A 26,684-nucleotide genomic window follows, 5' to 3' on the forward strand; every position below is an offset into this window, starting at 1 on the left:
ATTTTTCTTAAAAGAAAAAAAATGTCAGCATAGTAAGAATTCAGAAGCAAAATGAAGCTACAATTCATTATAAGCTTTCAAAGAGACAGAGGGTGCAACTGTGCATCTATTGCATAGAGCGATATTGGAAGAGAACCACAGTCAGGAGCAATTTCAAGAATGGCTTTGCTTACATTATCATCTAGTGATGTTTAAACATGCACAGCATGTCCCTGAAAGCCTAGGGATAAAAGGAAGAGAAGAGATGAAAAATTAAGCCAGAACTAAGGTGTTTGGAAAGAATTTGAAGCTTAGAGTTGTTTCTGGGCACATTAGTTTAACCTTCAAATGAACCAGTCATTTCTTGCTTTCTCTTCAAAGTAACACTTTTAAGTCCTGAAATTTGACTTTGAAGCTGAGATCAATGCTGGTAACATTCTCATAACACCAACTCCCACTGGAGGTGAAATTGGGAAGGGGGGGACTTGTGGTTTATTCAGAGATTCCACACAGCGCACCAGGCAAGTGATCTTTGCATCAACTGTGCTTCCCTAACTAGGACAGAGAATTTTAATCTTGCAGAAGGGGTTAGAGCCTTATCAGCTTCTACTGACCCAGCACCTCTCAAAGTGAACTAATACATAGTCTGGCTCTCAGCTGCTTCTGTCCCATGGTCAGTGAAATCCTGGAGGGGTGTGGGCTGCTTATAACACTTCACAGATCAGAAGTAAAAAGAAAAATGTCTGCTGTCGGTGCAAATTCATCGTTCAGGATTCTGTGCTTCTGTTGGACAAATACAAAAAAATCTATATATTGAAAAACATGAAAAGTCACTAATCTTGTTTCATAGCTAGCCTAAAAGGGGATGAAGAAATGAGCTATGCCTTAAATTCTTGAGTTATAGGTGGTTGATTTATCACTGATTTGTAACTGCCCTTAGTATTACCTAGCAGCATGTCAGGAGACAAGAAATCAAGATCAAAAGAGTATTTAATATCTTAAGTGCATTTATTATATCTGCATTCATACATCAGAAAACATTGATCTTCAAAGCACTGTACGAACGCTAACCAGCTAATGACTCCCCATGCAGAGCCACAGCAATGGCTATTTTTAACACATCTATCATTTGTTTGTGCTTATAAAAGGCTGTTTTGTGCCATGAGCTTATTTAGCCAAGCACAGAAGGGAGAAGAATGAGTGTGAACAGAGGAGGAAGCGAGAGATATGAAATAGCTTGACCAGGTTCCCCACGCACCAGTTAATGGAAATGGCTGGATGAAAAAGGAGTAGGTGAAGATAAGGTAGGACAGAGCCACAAAACAATGAAAGGGCTGGAAAAAACTGAGTTAATTACTAGATAGAAATACATCTTGGAGGAAGAAAGGCTCGTTACTAATGGTCTTTTCTGTCTAGCACAGAGAAGCGTAACAGGGACCAGTAGCAGGAAAGTTGAGTAATTCAAAGCCTAATTGTTACTAAAAAGAGAATTAGCCTTTGGAAGGAGTTATAAAGCCAAACGGTGAAATTCTCAGCTCTTTTTTCGAATGCAGGCAGGGATTTAGAGGACGGCCTATGGACAGAGCTGAGTGGGAGCAGGTGTACAGCCTGTCTGGGTGGTGGAGGGCAGAACTCTCTTCTCCCCCTCGGAACTTCCCTGAAGTGTGGGGCAGCTCGGCTGCCACCGCTAAGGCGACGGCACTCCCAGTGCTACACGGGGAGAGCCACGGGCTCCTCTGGAGGGACACGGACAGCACCGAGCGGGGAAACCTTCCCCCGCCAAGAGCCCACCGAGGCCAAATTTGGTCTCTAATCCTTTCTCCAACACTGGCGGGCAGCCCCTGGGCGGGGGAACACACAGATCCGAGGAGCTGGACCTGCAGGCCTGTGTTGGCAGGTGCCATTTCAGGCCCCTCCTCACCCATGTCAAGCCCACAGCTACCCACGCGTGGGGGAGCAATGACCATCCCGCCAGCTGGAGTGACCCCACTTCAGCCCCACAGAGCTGAGGAAGGGCCTGGAGAATCAATCCTGTGAGGAGCCAGGGAAGGAGCTGGGAGTGTTCAGTGTGAGGAGGAGGAGGCTGAGGGGAGCCCTCATCCCTCTCTGCAGCTCCTGACAGGACATTGCAGAGAGGGTGGTGCTGGTCTCTTCTCACAGGGAATTAGCGATAGAACAGGAGGGAACGGCTTTAAACTCCAACAGGGGAGGGTCAGACTGGACATTAGGAAAAAATTTTTCACAGAAACGGTGGTCAGAGAGTGGAATAGGCTGCCCAGGGAGGGGGGGAGTCCCCATCCCTGGGTGTGTTTAAGGGTCGTTTGGATGAGATGTTGGGGGATGTGGGGTAGGGGAGAGCTTTGTAGAGTCGGGCTGAGGGTTGGACTCGATGATCCCGAGGGGCTTTCCCAACCTGAAGGATTCCACGTGATTCTGAGTCCACAGGCGACCGTGTCCCTTGGTCGGCCACCGGCCTGGGGAGGATTTTGGTGGGGCTTAGCACGAGCAGCGTTTCCATACACAGCCGCCTGAGCGGGGCTCGCTGCTCTGAGGGGAAACTCCCCTCACAGCCCCTCTTCCCGCCTCATCTGCGGCCCGGAGAAGCGAGCCAGCCCGCCGCCCCCCCACCTCCTCCTCTGCCCCCCGCCATGCCTTTAAATAACGACTGAACCGCCGCCCCCCTTCCCCCCGCATCGCCGCTCCTCGCCCGGGGCTGGGCGGGAAGGGAGGGGGGAGAGGCCGGGCTGGGCGCGGGCCGCCGCCGCGCTGCGGAGCCCGTCCTGCACCAGGCGGCGGAGTCAGAGCGAGCGCCCCGGCGGCACCGCAAGCTGCGGCGGCCGTGCCCGCACCGCCTTCCTCCTCCTCCTCCTCCTCCTCCTGCTGCCGGCCCGGCTCGGCGTCCCGCCCGGCCGCCCCGCGCGGTGCTCCCGCCCTCTATGGATGGGAAGGCAGCACCCAACGGCGTGGCCACCATCGAGGACAGGATCTTGCGGATCACGGGCTACTATGGATATTACCCGGGCTACTCCAGCCAGAAAAGTAAGGCGCCCTCCAGCCTCTCCCGGCCCATGGGGGGGCTGGAGGGAGAGGGAGGTGGTGGCAGAGCCCTCAGGGTGCCCATGCACCCCCCCCCCCCAAATGCCCCCTCGGGGGGTGCGTGTGGGGGGCGGAGGGCAGGTCCCTGCCCCGCTCTCCCCCGAGGAGACGCGACGGGCCGGGGGAGCCCCTGGCTCTGCGGCCGGGGGGCCGGCGGTGCAGGAGCGCGGCTGGAGAGGAGGGGGGCGGCGGCGTTTCGCCGCGTAACTTGGGCTCCCGCGGCTCCATCCTGCGGCCAGTTCTCAGGAGGGGTGCGGGGACCTTTCACTATCCTTTGGAGGTTTCTTTTTTGATTTCTGTTCCCCCTCCTCTACCGCCCACCTCCGCGGGGTGCGTGTGTGTGTGTGTGTGTTTGCTGACCGGGTGCTCCGCGCCGCACCGGGAAAGTTTCGGTCTCGGTGGGTCCCCCCGGGCAGCCGCTTCAGCATGAAGCTCCTGGATTATTCATCTTCCTCACAAAACTAATCAGATTTTTCCAGAAATGTGGGGAGTTACCGAGGGGTTTTCCTTCGTGCCATTTTAATGAGACACTTTGGTTTTAACGGTTCGGTGTTGGTTTGGGTTTTTTGGGTTGTGGGGTTTTTTTGGGGGGGTGGAGGGTTGTTTGCTTGTTTTTGTTTTTTCCCCCTTAAAAGAAACAGCTGAAATGAAAACAGTCGGTCCTTGCAGAAATTCACTGGTTTTGCTTTTGAAGTTTTTAATTAGGAGCAGCGGGTTTCTAGCAGCTGGGAGAACCTTAGAGGGTTCCTCTTGAAATCGTGGCTGTCCCAGTGCTCTGTAGAGCTATTTAACAGAGAAAGTTACGCTAATGAAAGAAATGATTCATTCTTACCACCGAGGAAATGGTTGTATTAGGGGTTTATTGTCTAACAGTTGCCTTGCAGTTTGCCACGCGCCACAGCTTAAAACGCAAAAGGGGAATGGAGGCAAAGTTGGGGGGGAAGGAAAGGCAAAAAAACCCCCAAAACAAAACACCTTAGTGAGGTGAGCACGAATGAGCAGACTTTCGTCTGTGTATTTAAACTCTCCTTGTATCAGAGGAGGTGAACTGTTTTCCAGAACAGGCAGTGCTGTACACTCCAGCTCTAATACTACAATAAACCAAACCACAATTAATAAACTGCTAGTATCTGACAAACATGTCTGTGGGCTTTTTATGATGGAGGAAAGCCATGTGTTCAAACAAACAAACAGAAAAATCATTTATGTAACAGTCAGCTGAAGAAGCCAACAGTCAAGACCAGTGGTTTTATTCAGCTGTCATTTTTAGCATGCTCACATCATGACAGGTGTTATGATTATTTATTTGATGAGGTCACTTGGTTTGTCTATAGTCAGAGAAATTGGGAAGAAGCTCAGAACAATCGGGAGGAATGAATGTGTGACAGTCCAGGGACTATTTAAGGCTGAGCCAGGTGAGACCTGTATCCCAAATTCTGCAGCGGGTCCAGAGGATCTCTACAGTGTCATCTACCAGAGAAGGATGAGGATACTGGCTTAATACTTTTTTGCAAGTTTGCTTGAGTGGCAGAATGCAAGTTTTCAGGCTGCAGCAACACTCCCACTCTCTATCAAAATGTAGACCTGAATTCACTGTTGTCAATGCAAGTGAGTGGCTCTGCACAGGTGCATTGGGGAGGCCAGGTGAGATCAAGCAGAAAAGCTTTCCTAGTCCAGGACCAGGTTTTGCAGATGCTACAACCTGCATCTGCTTAAAATTAGCTAAAGCCTGTGGGGAGAGGCATGGCTTTTGAAAGTGAAGACTCTTGGGATTTTATTATAAATCTCCCAGCCTTTTGTACCTTTGACAACTGGGTGCTGAGGCAAAACAAAGGTGATTGGTGTCTCAGGTTTTGCTCTTTGAAGAAAATAAATGAAATTTGTGGTCACCATGCTTAAAGAGGAAAACTGGAAGTGTGTAACCTAGAGATATCCCAATACTTAAATGCCCTCAGGTAAATGAAAAGCATGCACCCCTTCTAAGCCATGAACACTTTTTAAAGCAGTCTTCCAAGTTTTGGAACCACCATCATAAATTTTGGAGTGCTTGCAGTTGGTGAATGACTGTCTTACCCTTGTGGCTTTGTGTTTTTGGTTTATAAAGTGCTTTAATGTGTTAGGATTTTCACAGAGATGTTCTGCCCCTACCTGGGGAAAAAACCAGGCATCTTTCAGGCATCTTGAACATACAGCCTCTTGGCACTGAGAGTAACTCGGAGATCCTGGCTTGGAGTTTTTACTCTATTCCTGTGTCTAGGCTGAAGTATCACCTGGAAGTGGTGTTGCTTCAAAGTGCTGTTGACTGACAGTTCTAATCATAGCTAATTGTTCAGTACAGCTACAGCACTGTCAAATTGTAAACACTCAAGGTGAGAAGTTTGTACGACTAATTATTAACGTACTTGATACCTCAGCTTATTTCAGTGAGGACATGATGTTTGTCACTGCTATCCAAATACAATTTTAGTGCAAATAAACAATGCTGGTGCCTTTTGCTGGAGAACAGTGTGATGCTGGCTTGCTATGTGCTCAAAATTTCAGGTAGATTGCATCCCTATCCTCCTCACTGGCAGAGGAGCCGTTGTCCTGTTGTGTGCCCGAACCCGTAGCACGTGCAGTCATCTGCTTACATTGTCACCTTGCTTCTGCCCGAGTCTGAAGGGTGCCTGAGGAAGCGGGCACCTGAGGATGAGCTGTTGTCCCCAGGATGGCTTTGTGCTGTCTGCTTCTTGGGTACCCCTTGGGTCTGATCAGAGTGCTGGCCAGGCACCAGGTAGGGATGCGATTTCGATGATGACAGCCTGCTGGTGGTCACCACCTTCCTTGAGGCTCCTCTTTGTCCCCAGCCTGCTCTGCCCAGCTGGGGACAGGGAGATTTCGCTTGATGAGGAAAGGTGAAGGCAGCGGGTGGGTGGCTGCTGTTCTGCTTGCTCTTGGAGGTCCTGGAAAATGGCAAGAAAAGCCCAAGGCTCTGTGAATTGAGCTGGTGATTTACATCCCTGCCTTAGTGGACTGGCATGTATTTTGTGGTTTAACAGGAGCTCATGCCTAGGTTTCTGTGTGTGAAGGTTTAAGGACTGCTCACAAATGGTCATGAAATCTATGTCAGAGACCTGTAGTCTTCAAGAGCTGTTATGAAGAACTGCAGTATTTTCTAGAGGCTTTTGCTTCATCTTCTATATTTGTGTGTACTAACCTACTTCAGACTTGGGAGTGTGCATATGATGGGTCTTTTGTTAATTTTAAGTTGGGTACTTTTATAATTTTATTTATTCTTAAAGAAGAGCTGTTAGAGAAGGAAAGTAACTTCTTTATTTCTAAGTCATCTGACTAAGCAGAAGGGTGTATTGGTCTGGTACCTGCATCCATGTATACTGCAAAAAACCCCATATCCTGCATAAGACACAGGAATTGGAGCGAGATATGATGGGTTCCTCACACTCCCCTGCCTCTGTTGCTGAGAGGAAAAGGGCCCTGCCTGATCCCAGTCATCCTGTACCTTTGGATGCATGGCTTCATCCCTTAATTCCTGCATTTAAAAGGTACAAAGGTACAAAGTATGTATGAGGTCTCTGGCTCCTGTGGGAAGGAAGAGGGGCTGTGTATCTCTTCCAGTAAATTTCTTCAGTTACTCCATGATTTCCCAGGGCACGGTGATGATGAGGCTGCAGCCTTTGCCCTGGGGCTGTAGATGGTGCTCCCGTGTTCATGACCCCTTTGGCTTCATGTTTCAATGTCTGCATTTTCATTTGGTCCGATCCAGCCACAGTGGCAAACCTTGTTCCCTCTCCTGATCTTTGTCATAACTTCTCATTCTTCTCTGACTTTTTGTTGGTAATACAATCATGTATAGTGTCTCCAGTCTTTATGTATGGGTTTGTTGGTTGTTCGTTTTTTTTCTTTTTTTTTTTTTTTGCATTCCAACTGCCACCCCATCTGCCTTTCATCTCAGTACTGAGAGCATTTTTACTTTCACACTACAAAGTTCCTCTCCTTCAAGTCTGTCCTAACACCTTTTCTGTGCCTTCCACTGAATTAAAACTGCTCCAGCCAAACTTTCTCATCTCTAATCTTCATCAGCTTCACCAAGTCCACCTCCAAGTCAAGCAGTTTCTGCCTGTGCAGTGTCTTTTTGATGGAGCTCTTTCCACCATCCACAAAGTCGTATGTCTTGTCCTGGCTCTCAGCATCGCAGATCTGCATTTCCATAATGCTGTTTTCTAAGGCCTGGACAAGAACAACATAACTGTACTGAAAATGCAGTGGCTGCACTTGTTCTCCTAGCTCTTCACGTGGGCCATCACCTTCTCTTTTTCATCATGCTTGGAGGGCTTCTTTTATAATGTAAAGCTTATTTCTACCCTTCTGGCATCTCTCATTCAGATCTGGAGGGTTTGATTCTCACCACAGCAGGCCGTGAATGCCAACTTTCAGCAGGCACTTGCTAGACTTCCAAACTTTTGTACGTTGTCCCATGCTGCTTCGAGCTCTTCTTCCCCACCAGACTTGCCTTGAAACCCTGGAGTTGCAGTTGTGTAACTGCTCTTAGAAGCAGAGCGTGGTGCCTCCTGTCTGTGCAGCAGTGGGACCATTGGCTGTGGTACTGGATGACCAGTAGTGGGGTTACTGGTACTGGGTGACCACCCCTCTGGTGCAGCTGCATGCTCAGGTGTATCTGCTGGGGAGCTGGAGAGCCCTTACAGCAGTCTGTCCTTAGTGAAGCTTGGCACCTGGGAAGCAATGCTGAACCTGGCCTTAACAGCACAGTCGCTGTAGAGAGTAACCTTTGTGTCTTCTTACTTTCCTAGAACAGCTCAAGAAAGGTTTTGTGGTTTAATTTGGCAAGTTAAGCCTCAAGTCAGCAATCTGAATTTAAGCTTGCACTAAGCCACTGGGCTTTGACAATGTGTTTAAAGTTAAGTCCATGCTTAATTGCTTTGCTTAATAAGACTGGGATTACAAGCATGCTGAGCCAGCATCAGTGGTTTGGCAATTTGACTCTCTTGCTCTCTGAGCAGAGTAAAAGGCTGTGGAGGGGAAATCAAACTGTGAAACGTTGGAGGGAATTTTCTTCTGGTTGATACAGCAGCTGTGCCAGCAGCTCTGCTGCAGTACGAATCACATGGCAAACCCAGAGCATCTCAGTGCTTACTGAACACTGTGGCTTTCTGGTGGCTTGTCACTTCCAGTGAGAGGAACAAAGTCTCAGTCGGTTTTACTGGAGGCACCCAGCTGCTTCTCCAGCAACCCACAGAGCCCTCGGTTTCTCCATGCAGGGCACCACAATGGGAGAGACTGGGAAAGGAGCAATTGAAGAAAAGTGCTTTGAAATTTTTGGTGGATGAGGCAGGTTTCATCGAGCTGTGCTTGAGAGTGTCTGGGAGGGAGGCAGTGGTGTCTGAATCAGCCTCTGTGTGAGCTGAAGTCTCAGGGCTGCTTTGGCTTGTAGCGGCTGTGGCAGCTGCCCCCATGCCACCTAGTTTTGGGTTGCAAGGATTCCAGATACAGGCCTGGGCTGGAATAAACTTTTTCAAAACCTTTCCTTCCCTGCTGGACAGGGATTTTTCCATAGGAGCATTATCGCTGGCCCTTCTTTTTGGGAGAGCGTCCTTCAGTGGGGACTGGATTGCAAACTGTAGATTTAACAATCCTTTTCCCCACCAGCTCTGGGGGCAGAAGTGGATGTCACAGCATGGGATGCAGTCCTGTGGTAGTTGCTTCTCCTCACAGGCTTTTGTCTCCGTTCAGGCAAAAAAAAAAAGTATGGCTGTGTATCAGCATTGGTAGCAGTAACTTAAGAAGTAATTTCTTTCAGCAAAACAGATTTTATAAATATTCCTTTGCCCGCTAATTTTGGCAAGACCAGCTATGTATTTTTTAATGCAGTAGGGCCAGGCTTTGTGTGGATTTCTGTTGTGCTGGAAGGGTCAAGCCAGAGCCTTGCACTTGGGACCTGCCCTTCACCAGGGGACATAAAATGTTTTAGAGGATGAGGGGTCTCATTAGCCAGCAGCAGAGGGAACAGGGTCAGTCCTTGGCCTTTTGTCAGGGATTAATTTGGTGGGTTTGGGTCAAATCCCTGGGGATCTGAGCCATGAAGTTGTGGTACCTTGAGTGTGCCATGCATGTGGGGGCAGTTCTGCACAACCGAGGGCAGCAGGGATGAATTTAAATCAGGAAGGGTACCATGGGGACCAGGGCCATGGACCTTTGCGGGAGGGGACTGATAGAATTTGGCTTGCATAGGCTAGCCAAGATGGGAACATGGCTGCTACTGCTCCAAATACATCTTGGGAGGATAAACAGGGAAATGTAGGAAAGAAGGGTTTTATTTAAACTGAAATGGCATGTTGGCACACAGACAAATGGGTATGAACAGGCCATGAATAAATTAAGGCTGGAAATTAGCAGAAGGCTGAAATTAATGGCCAAAAAGTCTCTCCCAGTCTTATGTATCTAAATAAGAATTATTTCCCAAGCTTTAAAGATGCCTCATGAAGAAGTTTGCCAAGGTTTTGAGAATAATGACTCCGCTTTGGCAGGGAATAATAGAGACAGTAAGGTGGGGGGGAGGGATGTTAATTTGCCAACGATTGTGCAGAACAAGCCATAATGTTTGCTGGTGCCATCTCTTCCTCCACTGGTGACTGCACTGAAGGTCTTATGCTGAACCTGGCCTGGTGCTAAGGTTGGTAGAGGGGCTTTCAGTAACTTGATAGGTTTTTACGTGTGCTCTCTGCTTGTTTCTCGGTTCCTTCACCCTCCTGTGCTCGTTTGCTTCAGCTCTTCTTGCAGAAAGACTTCCTTGGTGTCTGGCCCCCCGGGTGGTAGCTGGGCTGTTCCTCGTGCTCCTGGGTGACATGGCTCTCCGGCAGCCTGCTGCTTCGCCTCACTCGCCCCTGTTCACCTGAGGTGGCTTTAAGCTCTCTCAATTTGGTGTCATTCTCCTTTCCTTGTTTTTCCTAAGAGAGTTGCTGCTGCATACAGCTCATTAAGAAATGACCTGGGTATACCATGAGATCCTGTCACTCTGCTGGAGTGCACAGAAGAGGTATCCCTCATTTTGACCCTTCTTCCAGCACTCTTACATTGTCTTCCTCATCCACTCAGGTAGGCAGCTGCGTATTTGGTCTTAGTTAAGTGTGGTAAAATAATATTCCAAAGCGACAGATGGTTGTGAGCAAACTTTTATCCTTCCAATGTTTATGTTCACTTTTTTTATTAGTGGTTTTAAGAGTTTACAATTAGTTCTTCTGCGCATTTGGCACTCGATGGTCTTTTGCTCAGCTACCTGCATGGGGATTCACCCATGAAAGTGAATTGCAGTTTCCTGTTTGTTGAACAACTGGTACCAGGAATTTTTTCATGCAAACTTGATGCTGGATGATTGCAATGATGAATAATGAAAATGCCTGCAAAAAAAGTCAGTGCCTCTTTGTGGCAAATGTGGGCTGGGGGTGAAATACTTAACCAGCTGGTTAAATTATTCACCAAAAGTAAGTGGACCAGCTCTGTTTAGTAAGATTGAAAATCTTTTCTTGCAGTCAGATGAAGCTGGATTCCCTGGTAGCCTGCAGTTTGGGCTGGCCCTCTGCAGAATGGAAGATTTCACTGCACAAAGATGGAATCTGTAACATTATGCCTAGGTAATACCAGGGTATGGCTTACACAGCGATGGCAGAGCTGTGAGAGCATCCCAGGTACTTTGAGTGTCAACAGTGAATTCATTCAAAGGCATGCAGTATGTGTTCACGTTACAGGCTCTCAGTGTATCTACCACGCAAAGAAGACCTTTCTGTAATTACTTTAAAAATATATTGATTCTTATTAGATGTCACTTGCAAGTACTGTTGATAAAATGGACTTGCGCTTTCCTGAATTCAGCTGGGCTGGCCTGGGTCAGGGTAGCAGAGTGAGGGAGTGAGAAAGGTGTGTCTGCTGCCCTTTCGCAGAGGCAAGGAGAAGCCGGTTTGCTCCTGTTCTGGTTTTCTTACGAGCTAAGGCAAGGGGGTAGGATTCGGGTCTAGAGTGGAAGATGATGTTTCCTGCTGTTTCTGGTAGTCTTAAAGCTGTTTCTTGTCTCAGAGCTGTCCAGTCTGTTTTATCTGATACAAGAAGAGCTCGCATACCTGTTTTGAGTCTTATCTAAGTTTCCAGTTACATTTTTTGGGGGGAGGAAGGGAGAGACAAGCTCCAACATGGCAGCTCATGGGTCAGTATGACACTACAAAAACAGTTCCACCAAATCCACTACTAGACCAGTCATAGACCAGGTAGCAATCTTTCCACCCAGGGTGAGAAAGAAATTGTAGCTTGAGGCCAACCTGGCAACACTTATGGTTTCATTCCTTCCTGTTTCGGGCATTTTGTGCTTGCATTATGGCTGGGAAGTGGCTGTTTGTGGCACTGAAGCAGTACTGTTTGAGCAATTGCCTGCTGAAGCAAAATAACAGTACAGCTATCTCTCTTCCTGCAGAGGCTTAGTCTTCTGGGGGACATTTTTGATGAGGGCTAACACACACCTTTATTATTAACGGTGTAGTTGGAGATGCTGTGCACCTCACTAAAAAATAGTTTCCTACTGGGGACTGATTTTTTTTTTTTTGTATGATTCATAAGAACACAACTGTGCAGGTCTATTCCAGCTAATGGGCATCATATACCCAAATGTCTAAGGACAATACTGAAACCACGTGCTGCTGTGCCAGTGTAAGATAAGTGTGAAACAGGACTGGAACACGTGTTCTCTGTCAGAGTGCTCTGAGACAGCAAAGTGATTGCATTAGTTCACATGATGAGATTTATATTCAGCATCTGGAAGTAAGATGGCATAGTTGTTATAGTGCAGTTAAGACCCTTTTCTTCTATACATCTGAAACCTGGGGCTTTTAAATCCTTTCTTAGACAAAGCTTGCCTTGTGGAGTTTGCATTCCTGGAGTTGTGTGGGTGCATATTGGGGTTCTTCTCTGCAGTGCCAGAAATAACCTGCTGTGTGATAGATTACAGGGGCTAGAATTTGTAGCAGCTTGTGTGCAAGTGGGATGCTCCGCAGTGCTCCACTAGAGGAAATTCTTCAATGGTGACAGCGTGGATGGTAGGAAGGGTAACTCTTCATGGTGTTTCTGTACCACGGTTTGGAATTCTATCTGAGGAGGATTGATTCTGCATATGAGAAAGCACTTAATCAGCTCTCTGTACCCAGTGAGGCTAACACAAAGAACAAGTGGAGAATAATTAGACTTAGCATTTACTGGGAAGATGGAAAGAAGAACACATCTGATGAAGTTTCCTAATTTTCTATCAATTCTTGCTTTCCAGGGTGGGATGGAATGGAAAAAAAGTGAGGAATTAGCTAAAAAGAAAACTTTAAACTTTTAAAGAACGTGTCTTCCGAGGAAGGGGAAAAAAAAAATCAGAGTGGTGAGGTATGTGAAATGTCACTAAGATGCCACTTTTCATATGCATTGAAAAAAGAACCTTGGAGTAAGGAACAAAAGACATTTTTCAGCTGAAAAACACAGTTGAGCTGTTGTTGGTGTGCCAACCATATGTGTCCTGTCGAGGTGATTCATCCAGTACAAGGCCTGCCTTCTGTCACTCTGCTTGGGGGACCCTTTGACGGTGGGCGCAGATTTGTTGGTGGTTGTGCGCCACAAAGCTTGATGCTTGCGGGGAGCATTGGACTGACTTCAGTGTGCAGTTAAGTGCACAGCTGTTGTCTGACCTACTGTTTTCAGAGGTGTGGATCCAGGAATATGCCTTCTGAAGGCCACCTGGCTCTCAGATGCAGAACTCACTGGTTGTTCAGAGGGTTGACTTAAAAGACTGAGGTTGTACTTCACCTGTAGATGCACTGTGGCAGGCGAAAGCAGTGAAGAGGCTGCTTACTGGGTTTTCCAGCTCATCCTGTTTGTTTCTACACATTCAGTGTTGGAAAGGAGGTTAATTAGATCAAATTAGAGCGACTGTATTTCTAGCTAGGGTCTGTGCAGTGTCTTTGTGCACATGTGCTTTGAAGTGAATTCAGAACAACTGTTTTGAGCATCCTTGTGAAGACAGGCATCCTCGGCTGTGGGCTTAGAGAAATCGGCTGGAAGAAGAGATGTCTGTCTGTGGGCAGACTCCAAAGAACTTGCTTAAACTTAGCTATTCTGCACAGATGCAGCAGTGGCCCTTCTGAGAGGCAAAGTTTCTAAGGTAGACGCCTGGAAATACCGCTCTGGTGAGTGTGTACATAAGATTTAATTGCAATGCTATCGAGTTTTGTGCATGTAACTTTGAAAATGTACCCCTTATTATTGGTGTAAAACAGGGTAGTGAAGTTTCATAGCACTTTTTGGAGATAAGACATTTCTTGTAGTTTACTTCTTTAAGAAGGCAAACAAAACGGGAGGTGCAGCTCTCAGATTTATCCTATGCAGGGGCATGGAGGGTAGAAGAAATCCATCACTATCACTTATGCACATTATTAACAGATGTTGGGTTTGGTCTCTTTATTTTAGCTGGGATCTCAGATTTGCTGTACAAATAATAGTAAGGGACAGACTGCAGTTGTCTGGGTTCAGATTTACTTCAGCTCCAAAGCTGCTCCCGCATGTGGGATGTTCACAGCTGAGGATGTTTTTGGTTTAACTGTAGGCAAAAGTTAAGCCCTTTTTTAGGATTTTTTTTTTTGATGAACACCGCTTTGCAGAACAGCATCAAAATTCTGATCATTTCCTATGCTTTTTTTTTTTTCTCCCCATGGTGAAGCAGTCCTAATGGTGTGTTGTTACCTGGTGAAAGCTCACCTTAGAGCACGGGAGTCCTCTGGTAGTTTAATGACCGTTGCCCTTCACATCCTCCCTGTGGCTGGGGAAAACAAGCCATCCCATTTTGTTCGTGTTCCCCAAGTTTTTCTGTTTCCCTGCTTGGGACTGTGGACATGTATTGCAGTTTAGAGCAACCTAAATTGCTAGATATCCTCCATGTACATGAAGACAAGATTCATAGATCTTCATTTGAGGCTTATGGTCATTATTGCCTGTCACATTCAGGTATTCAGAGGCAGGTCTGTCTGGAAGCCAGTGGAGTAAGACTGCAGTTTGATCTGAGTATGTAGGTACTGGTTCTTCCACTGCATTTACGCTTTCACTGTGTATTTCAGTGGCTTAAGCCATTCTCCTTGGTCCTGACTTGGTCCCTTTTCATCCTGTCAGTCTCCCTGTGTCTGTGCCATCGGACTGAGCTCCTTGAAGGGAAGAACTGAAATGAAATATATTTGGTGCCTTTGATGTGCAGAGCCATTTTTATAGGCTATGAAGAAAAATTGTGTCTATGTATTGCCAAACTGAAGAATACGTGATTGCTGTTCCCAGCCTCCCTCTGAGAGCAGGCATTGACATCATTCATATTCTATGGTATTTTTGTAGCAGTCTGTTAAGGTCTGGGAGAGAGTAAAAGGCATGATTTAGAAAGGAAAGAATAGCCCTGTGCCTTGTGGTAGGTCTGTGAGCGAGCAGGTTCCTGCTCTTTGGAGTTGCTGCTAGGTCTCTCTTTTACCATGGAATAAATTTTTTAAGATGATGTTGTTTTGCTTAATGTAAGCACTTACTCCTTGTCAAACACATCTTCATATGCCCTGTTAGGACTTTGCACCTCATTCCTGGGTGTTTTAAAAGCAGATTACAGAATGTCTTGTAACTCGTCATTTGTTGATTTTTTTTTTTTAACCTGGTTTCTTAAGAAAACAAGGCTTATGTGAACATCATATCTCTGTCACTACTCCCTTCCCCTGTAACTTTTGAATCTTTTGGTGAAATACAAGCAAACTTACCAGGAGTCAGAGAGCATGAAAGGCACAGAGCTCTGATGGACCTTATAAAAACAGGTGGCGAGCTAGAAAAAGGGGACCCTCTTGGTTCTCCTACAGTGGGAAGGCTGTAGAATTAGCTCACTCCTGAAGGTGACATGTACGGCATAAAATTTCTGGAGTCTTATTGAAGATGCATCTAGTTGACATCCAGGTTTGGGCAGTGGTCAATGGGAGATGTGCAGAGAAGAGTATGATGCAGATTCCTGGTGTGCTTACATCCTTCATTGATCTGTGTCTGGGGAATTTCCTGTGTGTATATATATTTTAGTAGCTTTTGATGGATATTTCTTCCATGATTTTGTCTAAAAAGCAATTAGACAGTGGAGAATCTTGGCGGAAGACACAATTCTGTAGGAAAGTGACTTTGTCTGTTTTGCTGGTGTAGAATTGCTTGTCTCTGTTGATGCTGGTTCTTTGGATATGGGTCTTCAGCTGATGAATGAGGGTAACTCCCATGAAGTCTGAGTCAGGTCCTCCCTGCCCTCCAATATATGTGGAGAAAGAAAATAAAGCATTGGCCTGTTCAGTGTGAATAAACATCTTGTGGAGCTAAACACATCTTTTATTTTGTAATTCCTTCCAGCACATAGGTAAGTTACTAGCCTGGGAGGGAGATGTTGACTTCATACTCTTTGGCTACTTCTTCAGGCTGTACTGGGATACCAGGAGTCTCACAGTGTACACCTGCTTCTGACTGGGACTTGGAGATGGTGCAGTAGAAAACATAAAATATTTCTACAGGGCAGCTTCAGGTGTTGGTTTGAAATTCAATGAATAAAAGATCAATCTCCAGAAAATCAGCTCTTGGTAAAGGTATGTAGAGCATTGTGGGTGATGGTTGTGAACCCTTTGCACTTTTAAAAAATGGAGAAAATGTAGTTGTTTTATTAAGGCTACAGAAAATGTTATAAAATATTCATGATGATCATCTCCTCTTATTTGAAATAATAAATCCAGGGTTAATTTTGTACTTGCAGAAAACTAGTGGCTGACTATTGGCCTTCTGTTTCTTTGCTGGTGTAATGTAGAGATAATACTTAATATTTTATCTACTTTGCAAGGATGTTATTAGGCTCACAAATATGTCATGGCTCCCAGAGAAGGAACAGTAAGTTTCCCCCTCTTTCTCCTGCATGTTAGTGAGATAGAGGCTTCTGCAGTCATTTTGGTCATCTTGACTCCTTAAGAGCCCAGGGAAAGAAAACATTGCTTCACAAAACGACTTATATAAAGCATAAAAGTTTGTCTGTTAGCAAATTTAATACTCAGTGTAACTCAGCTTTAAAAAAAAGGCAATAAAGAAATGCTACCAGTTCTGTTAGTTTATTTTAAAGGCGAAGTTCCTAGAAATTATTTTTGTAACCTGTGCCATCCATTGCGTTGCCAGTTAATGACATTTCTGACCTGTGTTGAAAATTAGAATTTGACATTGTGGTGACCACATTGAACAAGGAAAAATACCCCAGGGTTTTATAAATAGGATTTAAAGCAACCTTCCTATGGTGACGTTTTATTATTCTGCTGTATGTGTTTTTTGTTGCCTTTTGCAAAGAAATGAATGCTAGTTTTTAATATTGCCATGTAGCGACAACATGAAGCCTTTTTAGTCACTGCTGCTGTGCAAAGTATTGTAAAGTCTGACATCCCTTTGAAGAACTTTTCTTAGCCATTGCTGCTATTTTTATTTTTGAGTTGTTCTCTGCTAGAATATTTTTTTTATTTATTTTGTCCTCACATGCCCTGAATTTTCAAAACACTTTCAGATCAGCTTACAACAAATCAATCGAGCTCTTCCCTCCTTCTGTTCTTTTTCCCCACTCATTAACTTTTACTGGACTGTGCCTTCAAAAACCTAGTTGAAGGATAGGGGTTTTTTTTCCTTGAACTCAAAACACAGTCTTCAGAGAAATATCTGCCAGAAGCACTGACCTACAAAATCTATTAGGCTCTCCCCACTGGTGTGAAACTCGTTTATGTAACGCTGCCGGATTGGAGGACTCTGCTCTGCTTTAGAGGTAAAATACAAAGTTCAGTCTTGCTTTCATAAGCATAAGTGCGAAGAAGTGGCTGATAATTAGATAATGTTTGCAAACCTATGGAAGGTGGTTTATGAAGACCTCTCCTGTTTTTACCTTACCAGCTTGCAGAGGTTCCTTGAGGGCAGAGACTGTTTGAGGGGGTTTAACACCCGCGTGCCAGCAGCCAGGTACTCTGGGCTGACTCGTGACCTCTGGCAGCATGATAGGAAAAACTCAGCTGAGAGCCCCAATAGGAGAGCTCCGAGAAGAAAGATGGTGAAATTCATCAGTTAAACTAATTTAGTTATCCCATTTCAGTGCTGCTTAAACAGAAAGGGCACAACAAGGGCAGTTGGGCGCTACATGGATGGAGCTGGGTCGAGTACTCACGGCGCTGTTTGTGGTCTTTGCAGCCCAGGAGAGGGCTGGATTGGAGCTACCCAGTGATCTTCTGATGGGAACTGGGCAGTGACTGTTGCATCTGGACAACAAATTAGAGCTGACTTTCTCGGCTTTGGCAGAGAAGCCTAGATAGCTTGAGAAAAAGAGTAGTCCCAAGGCATGTTTCAATTGCTTCAGTTTTCTTTGTTTTCCTGTCCCAAGATCAGACAGTGGAGCAGGGTTTGTGGTGGAGTCTTTGGGGTCCTGTGATTGATGGAGAGCTACAGCACTGACAATTAATGACTTTGCTTTCTTGTCAGAGCCAAAGGATATAGAGCAACTGGCCTCAGCTTTTGCCATGTACGTTTAGTCTTTGGGTAGAGGTGGATTTGCTCTGCTCATGCTGTGAGCCATGTGGATGTCAGGCAACTCCCAGTTGGAAACCATGGTGCCATGGCAGCTCTGTCCTGTGCTAGCCCTAATAAGCCCTGTGCTAGCCCTCATAAGCCTTGTTGTGTGTGATGGACTCTAAATGGGGCCACTACTTGCTGATGTCTACCTGTAAAAGTCTGTGGGCACATCCCAGTAATTTCAGTACTGCTCTGAGAGAGCAGGATACAGAAAGAAGGAGCAGGTGTGTCAGCATTTACCAGTTTTTCCATTGAATTTTTCAAAACTGTCCTTGTTCCTACGAAAAAGTTGTAGGTTAACTGTGATCCTGTGTAACTTGTCAGTTGTGGTGTGTTGAGAACAGAAGTAATTTGCATGACATGCCCGAGAGAGAAATGTTTTTTCCCTCCTTTTCTAAATAGAGTAGTAATTTAATGTAAGGACAGTCGGGATGATTAGTCTTATTTAACAACAGAAATATAAACAGATGATTGGAAGCATGTCGATGGATAACTATAGATTTTATAAATTATTTGGTGATCTTTTGATTTCGACTGTTACAGGCATAACTAGCAACTTACACTCTACATATTCTTTATAAATGTGCTCTTAATGTTCAGTATCAGAAGCTCAGCTCTTTGCTCTCTGAAAGGTCTTCCAGTGGTGGGGATGCAAAGGCATCTATGTGTGCTCTGTCAGAGCACAAAAGTTCAAGAAGCAGGGGAAATAACACGTGTACTTGGACAGGATCAGACAGGAAGGGCAACCAGCCCATAAATTTGAACTTGCACTTGTCTGGCATTGACACGTGAGATGAGCAGAGAAAAAAGTTTTGGGTTTCCCTCTTCATCCATTTTTGGGGATTTTGGCCATGGTGACAGTTCACTCGAATCTTAGGCCCTGTTGGATGAGAAAAGTTAATGCATAGCAGTGCCTATAATCTTCACTACATAAGGTTATGAAGTGGCTAATACGATATCCAGCAGCTTTTCAGCACTCGATCTGAGTGAGCAAGGAGCTGCTCAGAGGTGGATTAATTGGGAGTGCAGCCTTTGGTGCAAATCTGCACCAAGACTGACCTTTGCACCTCTGGGTTGGTGAAATGATGCCTTAATTCTTATGCCACAGCACCTATTCTTACAGCTGTGCATGCCCTCATTTTATTTGTGGGGTTTTTAATTCCCTTTGACTTCCTTGAAAGTCATTATCTTTATCTTTTTGAAGACAGATTTGAAAGCTGTGCATCCCTTCACTGCCATCCTACAGGGAGTCTTGGCATTTCTGAAGTGGGCTGGGGAATGTGTCCCAGACAAATTAATGAAGCTCCACATCATGAACCATCAGAAGGAGCTAACAGAATGTATTATGTCTGCTCTTTCTCTGACCTTTCATAATTGCCTCTGTTTATTCTATTACAAGAGAACATTTTAAAGTAATTGTGGAGATCGGATGTAAGTGTAGAACCACAGAGGTAGTCCTAAAACTTTACAAAATCATGGACAGGCATCCAAATTGTCAGTCAGTCTGCTATGATCATCTTTTTCCAGTGGGATATTGCCCAGGCTGAATAATGATTTGTTCCTCAAATGAAGTTACATGGCAAAGAGTGGCAGAACCTGACGTGGTGGTTGATGTTTTTGCCATTGATTCAGATTCCAGAGTCAGAGAAAGTTTTGTCTGATTACAGTGTTTGGGATTTTGCTACACTTAAAGAATTTTTTGGGGAGCTCTGAGGGTTGAGTAGTGGTCATCTAATAAGAGGATGACAAAACTGTCAGAGGTATGGAGAAATAACTAGTGTCTCGATGAGCAGGGTCACCTATATGGTTCTTAATCGATACATGTCTAATCCATTTTTAAAACATCAGCGGTGGAGATTGCCCATCCCTCCAACCAGTCTTTTCCAGTGCTTCACTTGCTCTTATTTCTTCATGGCTAAATCTCTCCTGGTGTAGTTCAGACCCAATACTTGTCCTAGTCACCTTGCGATTGGCCTCTTCCTCTGCAGCTATGTCCTGTAGATCTCAAAGCCTTTTTTCTTGTTTTCCTTTGTCTTTACTAAACAAACCAAATTCTTCCACTCGTTCTGTATAGTCATACTTTCTAAAAAATTGCCCATCTTTTTTTTTTTCTTCTGGACTCTCTCCAGTGAGCCTACACCTTTCTTAAAATCCAACTTGGACACAGGTCTTCAGTTGAGGTCTCACCAGTGCAGCCTTGCAGAGAAGAATTACTTCACATTCTTGGTGTACAGTGGATTATCCATCTCACTTCTGTGCCTGAATTATTGGCAACAGTATAACAAGTGATGCAGCTTCAGCTTGGAGTTTCCTCCTAACTCTCAGTCCTCTTCTAGGAAACTGCAGCTATTCCCTGAACTGTGTCTGTACAGCTGAGCCTTCACTGAAGTGGGAGTAACCTTCCACTTTTTCAAAGAATTCTTTTTTCCCAGGCACTTTCTTCAGGTTGTTAAAATCATTCCAGTTCTTCCTCTAATATACTTGCAACCTTCCAGTTTAATATCGTTTTAAACAATGATTAAGCTCCCTGTTATGAAAATAACAAATGTTAAAAGGACCCTTCCTTGGCACCCTTCTGTTTGACAGTGAGCCATTGATAGCAACCCCTGGTTGGCTCCTGAGCAATTTTTCACCCAGTGAAACCATTTCCCTGTCGTCATGCTGGGCAGCAGCAGCTGTACTGGCATCAAGAACTGTAATGTCCCCTGTCCCTCTCTATTCACAAACTCTGTTACAGAAAGAAGCAACATCAATCTGATGAGATTTAGTCTTGACGAACCTCTGACTGTCATTCTCCTGTTTTGTTGTTGGTTTTTTTTTTTGTTTGTTTTGTTTTTGTGTGTTTTTTTTTTGTTTTTTTTTTGTGTGTGAGACTGTTTGATTATTTGGTCTGGTATTTTTACGGGAATGGAGGACACAGGCTCCCTATTATATCTGGCTTCTCATATTTCTTTTTTATTCAATTTGTGCTTTTCCACTCTTTCAGAATTTCTTTTGCCTACCTAGGGTTGTCAAAGGTCCCTGTAGCATTTTTAAATGAAGCTCCCACAACTGAGACCAGTGCTTTTTTCCTGGATATACCAGACCAAATTGTTGATATGAAATGCACCCCTCTAGCTACAGAAGTCCCAGACAGATCTTGGTTGGGTGCCACCTCATTACTCTTCAGAATTTACTGTTCCACAGGACAGTGGCTGCTGAGCCACATTTAAGATACATTATTTCATTACTCTATCAAGAACTTAAAATTTATGTTAAGATGAAACTCTTAATTTTTCCATATGTTTATGAGATGATCAAGGGCAGAGCTTGGCAGATAATGAGACAGAATTTTTGGCAAAGTTATCAGTGACTTTGAAATGAACTTTGTAACTTACTTTGTGATCTTTTTCTCCAGTATTTTGCCAGGGTTTTGCAAGTGAACTCAGCATATTGTTCGCAGATGGTGATGTTGTGAGATGTGTTATATGACAAGCAAAGGTTCAGGTGCCATTTGGAGTTAGATTTAAGTGCTTTGTAGACACCACCCCAACCTTTGCACAGGTTGAAAATTTCACCTATATAACAAATTATAGGAGGCCAAATGAATAGTGGTGCAGAAACTGTTTCAATATGAGAAGAAACATGTTTAATGGTCCCGATTAAAGTAATAAATTGTAAGAGTGTTTAGGAGATTGTCCAATCCAGGCCACCTAGCTTACTGCCTTTTGGCCTGAGGCCTTTGGAAGTCAGGAAAAGCCATTAAAGTAGCAGATGGGTCCACCAGCCAAACATCTCCTACTGCATGACAAGGCTCTTGAATTGGACCAAGAGTTACAGCTGTGTCCACAGGAGGGCTGAAGGGTAAAGGGCTGGAATTCAAAACTGGCCCATGGCTAAAAAATCTGAGCAGTGACTGGGGTGAGGTTAGAGCAGGCTGCTGGCAGACCTACCACATGTATATTAGCTCCCACCTTTGGTAGGAGAATTTCCTCTCCAGCCCCAACCCACTAGAAATGGTCTCTGGGTGGAATTGCCTCCCTACAGCCAATCAGGGGAACGGGGAATGACAACTTACCTGTCTTAAAACCACTGTTTTAATCTTTGGAGACTGTAGCAGTGTGTGATGTATGTGATATTTTTTGCTCAAACTGTCAGCCATTTTTTTTGGTTTTAAAAAAAATAATTTAAAAGCTGTAAATCTGTCTTTTTAGAGCCAAGAGTTTGGTGTAGTTGTGGGGCTCCTGGAACCAGCATCTGAGAAATACTCCTGAATAACTGGACTCTTAATATCTCTACCAGAAGTCTGTTTAACATGAGATCCTCATTTGGCACAGCCAGCAGGAGATGCTGTAGGAAACGAAACAGGACATGAATCAAGTGACCCTTTTCTGTCATCCCCTCCCAAAGTCAGCCAGTCAGTTTCTTTCACAACCGAAACTTTGAACTTTTTGGCCTCTATGAGATGTCTGGCAGTGAGTGCCCCAGTCTCATTATGCGTTGTGTGGAGAAGCTGCCTTAAGCTGGCTGCCTGCTGACTGTCTTCTCCAGAACCATCTAGGTAGCTTGAGCCCTGTAGCTTGAGTTTGGTATGTCGGTGACAAACCCTTTGACATTCCTGTTGGCTGGAGCTGGTGGGCACAGGGCATTTGTGGTGTCATGGGGAATGGAGAAGCAGCTAATGAAAAGAAAAATCTTGTTCTCTGTTACATGACTAGAGAGGTATTGATTTGCTAGCAGAGTTGTTTGTGTGTTGGTTATTCAGCTGTAATTGGGGTTCTAGATCTGGAGTCCTGACTCAGGCAAAACTATTGAAATTAACGGGAATGTTACCTTGAGTCAGGACTGCAGAAGTCAGCCCTCAGTCTTTTTCTTTTTTTTTTTTTTTTCCCCACTGCTGCGTTTTCTAGTTTGAATCTGCTTGCAAATAGACTGTACTTACTGGTGCATAAAGTGAGTTAATTTTGATCTTGGCTTGTACTCATTTGCAGGTGCTCATCTATCAGCTCTATGTCAGTAATTGTTTCTTTTGCCTTCTTCAGTGATAATTTCTGCAGATCCTAACTTGCAAACTAGAAAGAATCAAGCTGGGAGAGCAGATCGCTTGGGCTACGTTCAGGTTTTGTCTGCTGCTTTGTGAAGTATGTTTGTTTGAGTTTTTTGTAGAAAAGCAAACAGCTGACTAATAATCTTAAATGTTATATACTGTTTCAAAGTGATAACAGCACTGTTAATTTAGTGATCACAGGAAGACAGGACTGTTGTGTGAAATTGGAGATTGTATCTTTGTTATTTTCTTTTATCTGGAAAAGCAAGAAAGCTTACTCTTAGTTCTTCTAGAGAAGCAATATGTTCTTATCTTAAACATGCCATGTAACATTAATAATTAATCACAAGGATTAAAAATAGAAATAAATATAGGGTAGTAATCTTGTGTCTAGATGAATCCTCTCTCCATTAAAAAAAATACAGCATTACACCATTGTATACCTCGTGTGAGCAAGATCAAAATTAGATCACTGGATATTTAGGTGCTCTGTCTGTGTTTGACAGTTCTTATGTCTTGATGCTTTTCAGAAGATTGTGCTGGAGTCTATTTATAGCACAGATTTTGAGCATCTGACACAAAAGCACCTGTGGACAGTTGGAACAGTTTTTAAATACAGAATACACGGAGTTTGGTCAAGTTGGAAATGCTCTTCTGATACTTGTTAAGCTGTCACGTTCTCCTCCAAGATGTGAAATGTGGCCATTTGTGAGCTTGGATTCAGCCTGAATGACTGACTGGCTTACGAATAACTCCTTTACACCACAGGAATTTATTTCAGGTTTACACTGATGTAACCAGGATCAGAGTGCTGTCCAGCCCTTGGATACACAAATACTACAGCAACAGGGATCAGTTTTAGAGTGCTTTGTCATAATGTGAAATTGAAATTGCATTTGAACAAAAGCATAGTCTATCTGTGCAGTCTGACTTTTTCTTGTTGTTTTGCTTGAGAAGAACATAATAAAATCAAATTGGTGTAATTGCTTGCTGCAGGGAGAGCTGGGTTGAGTGACTGAAATGTAACACAGAAGTTAGACTAGCTCTTGCAATTCTTAGGGACTTAGATGAACCTCCTGGGGTGGCTAGTAAGGAGAAATGGAAACTTCCAGCTGCACACTTCCAGCTCTGTGGATGGTATTAACGATTTTACTCCTCTTATTAATCTGCCATACATTAAAGAAAACATGATAAATAAATAAATCAAAGCTCTTTAATTTTCTATTCTGTGGGATTTCCCTAGTAGTCAATCCAGTTCTAGTTCACCCAAATCTAACACATCTGAACTTCCAACTGTGTCTGGTTGGAAAGCATGTGGGAGAAGAGGTTTTAATAAGGCCTGAAATGAACAAGTAGTGGAGCGTCCTAGATATCACTGATCCTCTGAGGTATTTTTTAGTTTTCGTCATGACAGCTGTGCCTTGGAACCACTCCTCAAGGAATCCTCTCTAGTATTTCAGCTCCAGAGGTCTCCTTTATGTGTGTGCTTTGTGGTCTACTGAGATGAAACATGACAGTAGAAGTTTAAAATGCTTTGAGGCAAACTCTGCTTAACCTCTACTGCTTTTGGTGCTTACAGTCTGCAGGAATCCATGGTACCATCAGAGAAAAGCTACCAGAGCAATCCTACCAGGACTGGAAATTTCCTGGCAGAAACACAACCTGAGAAGGACCTCCAAAGTTGCTGGGTTTCACCCAGTAGTATCACAGGCAACCAGTTTTATATAATACTTCCTTTGGAGGCAGTCTGCTTGCTGTGAATCATGAGCTTCGGTTGTCTACTACCACCACTGGCATCCTTAGATTTCAGTGACGTTTGAACGAGGGAGCTGCTTATCTGGTCAGACTCCCTTGACTGAGTTTGCCTAGCGGCTGGATCAGCTGACTCTGTGTATGTGTTCTTAAAGCTTTGTGACCAATAGATGTTTTTAAGGCCAGAAGGGACAGTTAAGGTTGACTAATCTGACTTCCTTTCTTTTTGTGTTATGTTATGTGTACAAATATACATTATTATATTATCTAGCATTTAATATATAAACCAAAACATACACATAATTTTAATGCATGTGTGTTAAAACCATTATATAGCCAGTTCATGTTTCTTTAAGCTATGAGAAATCCTTGGAGGGTCAGAGTAGTCTCTGACTGTAGCTGGACTCAGAGCCTCTGCATCCTTAGCAAGGGAGTATGAGATTTCTGCATCAGGCTTGCTGTGAACTCGGACACTGTGCCTCACTCCTGGCCTCCCATGTTTGGACATAAATTGGTCAGTTCTTGCTTAGGGGAAAGTCATTTCAAGCTCAAAGTGAATATTTATAGATATCAATCAATGAAAAAGGGAGTACAATTATTTTTAGTCATGTGAGCACACGCAAACTGTTTTGTAGTGTTCAGGCTTGTTCTAACGCTTTATCCTTGCTGTGTGTCCTAGCTCAAGCTCATGTCAGTGGAGCTTGCCTGTAAGTCACGAGCTTTTAGCAATTAGATTTGACCATAATTATATGCTCCTGTTGACAGACTATCTCTGAATGAAGTTTTGATTTTTCATATTCTAAATATCAAAAAGGACCCGCCTTGATGAGAAATTCTAGCTACCTTTGCCAGTTATTCAAGAATAACACTGTTATTCAAGAATAACAGTGGCAATCAGGGGAGATCTTTACCCCAGTGGAAACCCACAGATTTTACTGGAATTGCTGGAAATTTATCCTGGTGCAGTTGAGAAAATCTGGCCTGTATGTGTGCTCTTCCTAAACGCATCTTACATGTTTCAGTCAATGCATCATATCCATAAAAAAAGCATAAAATCATTAAAACAGAAAGAAACATAAAATCCGAGAAAGCTGTGCAGGTTCACCGATTTTCATTTTTAATTTCACTGACCTTGACCAATACAAGTTCTTCTGTCACCCTCAGTTACTTTAACTTTTCTGGCCCTTAATCCTCTAGTGTTTGTAGGAGGGATGTGTGTATGTGTGTTGGTGGATGCTCAGCAGGTATGGACCTCCCAACTAAAGTCAGGATGGTGATGGATGGCTGCCCTGAGAGTGGAAAATCTCTGTCCATTGTTTTTTTATTCAAATGTCTGTTCATAATGAAAGAAAAAAAAAAAGCCCACATCAAAATCACAGAGGATTTCTGAAGTTTTTCTCTGGCTGTTCTGTTTTTGATCAGTATAAATCCAGGCTTGTAAGATTATTTCATCATATTTTTTTGCCCATTTTGCATACTGCGTTGCACATCCATCCAGGATAAGAACAATGCAAGGATAACTCCAAGTATCCAGCTGTTTGTTTATAATAGAAATTATCGTGCGATACCGAATTAATTAGTTCTTAATGCGAATGAGACTGATTTGTATAAACACTTGGAAAGAAAGGACAGAGTTACGACAAAGAAATTAATTGGTTATGATAAAATTAAAAAATAAGACTAAAAATGCTTTATAGTTTTGCAACACAGTAAGCTTTTTTTTCCCAGCACTGCTAATATGAATTGTTTAGGAGCTTTTATAGAGGACTGCATTTACTTCATGCTGTCTGATTAGAAGTTTCGGCCTTTATATGTTTCAACTTGGTATGTTTGCCAAGCACTCTTATTACTTCAATCAATTTAAATTTTCAAGACTGATGATCCTGACAGAAGCCATTGGCACATCATGTGATCCTGGAAGCTAAAAATACCATTCTCTATGGGACTTACTTATTTCATGCTTCAAAGCCTAAGAAATGTTTGTTTTAAGAGAGAAAAACCAGCATTTGCACATTGTGTGATACCAATAACTTACTGAAGGAAAAATACCTGGTGCTTTTCATGGAGTCTTGGGAATACTTTGTTGTTGCAGTAACCAATTGTTATTTGTTTTATAGAAGTGCCTGAAGCCTCCAGTTGGAATCAGGGCCTTATCCTGCTATGCACA

The 26,684-nt window shown here is 44.0% G+C and overlaps 1 protein-coding gene across 3 annotated transcripts in view; it reads left to right on the plus strand.

Annotated features, from left to right (window-relative positions):
* The first annotated feature begins 2,779 nt into the window (after window positions 1-2,779).
* SLC35F4 (solute carrier family 35 member F4) overlaps window positions 2,780-26,684 on the plus strand; it is a 127,188-nt gene continuing 103,283 nt past the window's right edge. For all 3 annotated transcript variants that reach the window (XM_074908890.1, XM_074908891.1, XM_074908893.1), the window contains exon 1: window positions 2,780-3,018. In XM_074908890.1, the coding sequence (XP_074764991.1) occupies window positions 2,916-3,018 (103 nt within the window). In that variant the 5' untranslated portion in view covers window positions 2,780-2,915. The remainder of the gene's footprint in view (window positions 3,019-26,684) is intronic.

Source organism: Athene noctua, chromosome 6 (assembly GCF_965140245.1).
Source record: "Athene noctua chromosome 6, bAthNoc1.hap1.1, whole genome shotgun sequence".
Classification (NCBI taxonomy): Eukaryota; Metazoa; Chordata; class Aves; order Strigiformes; family Strigidae; genus Athene; species Athene noctua.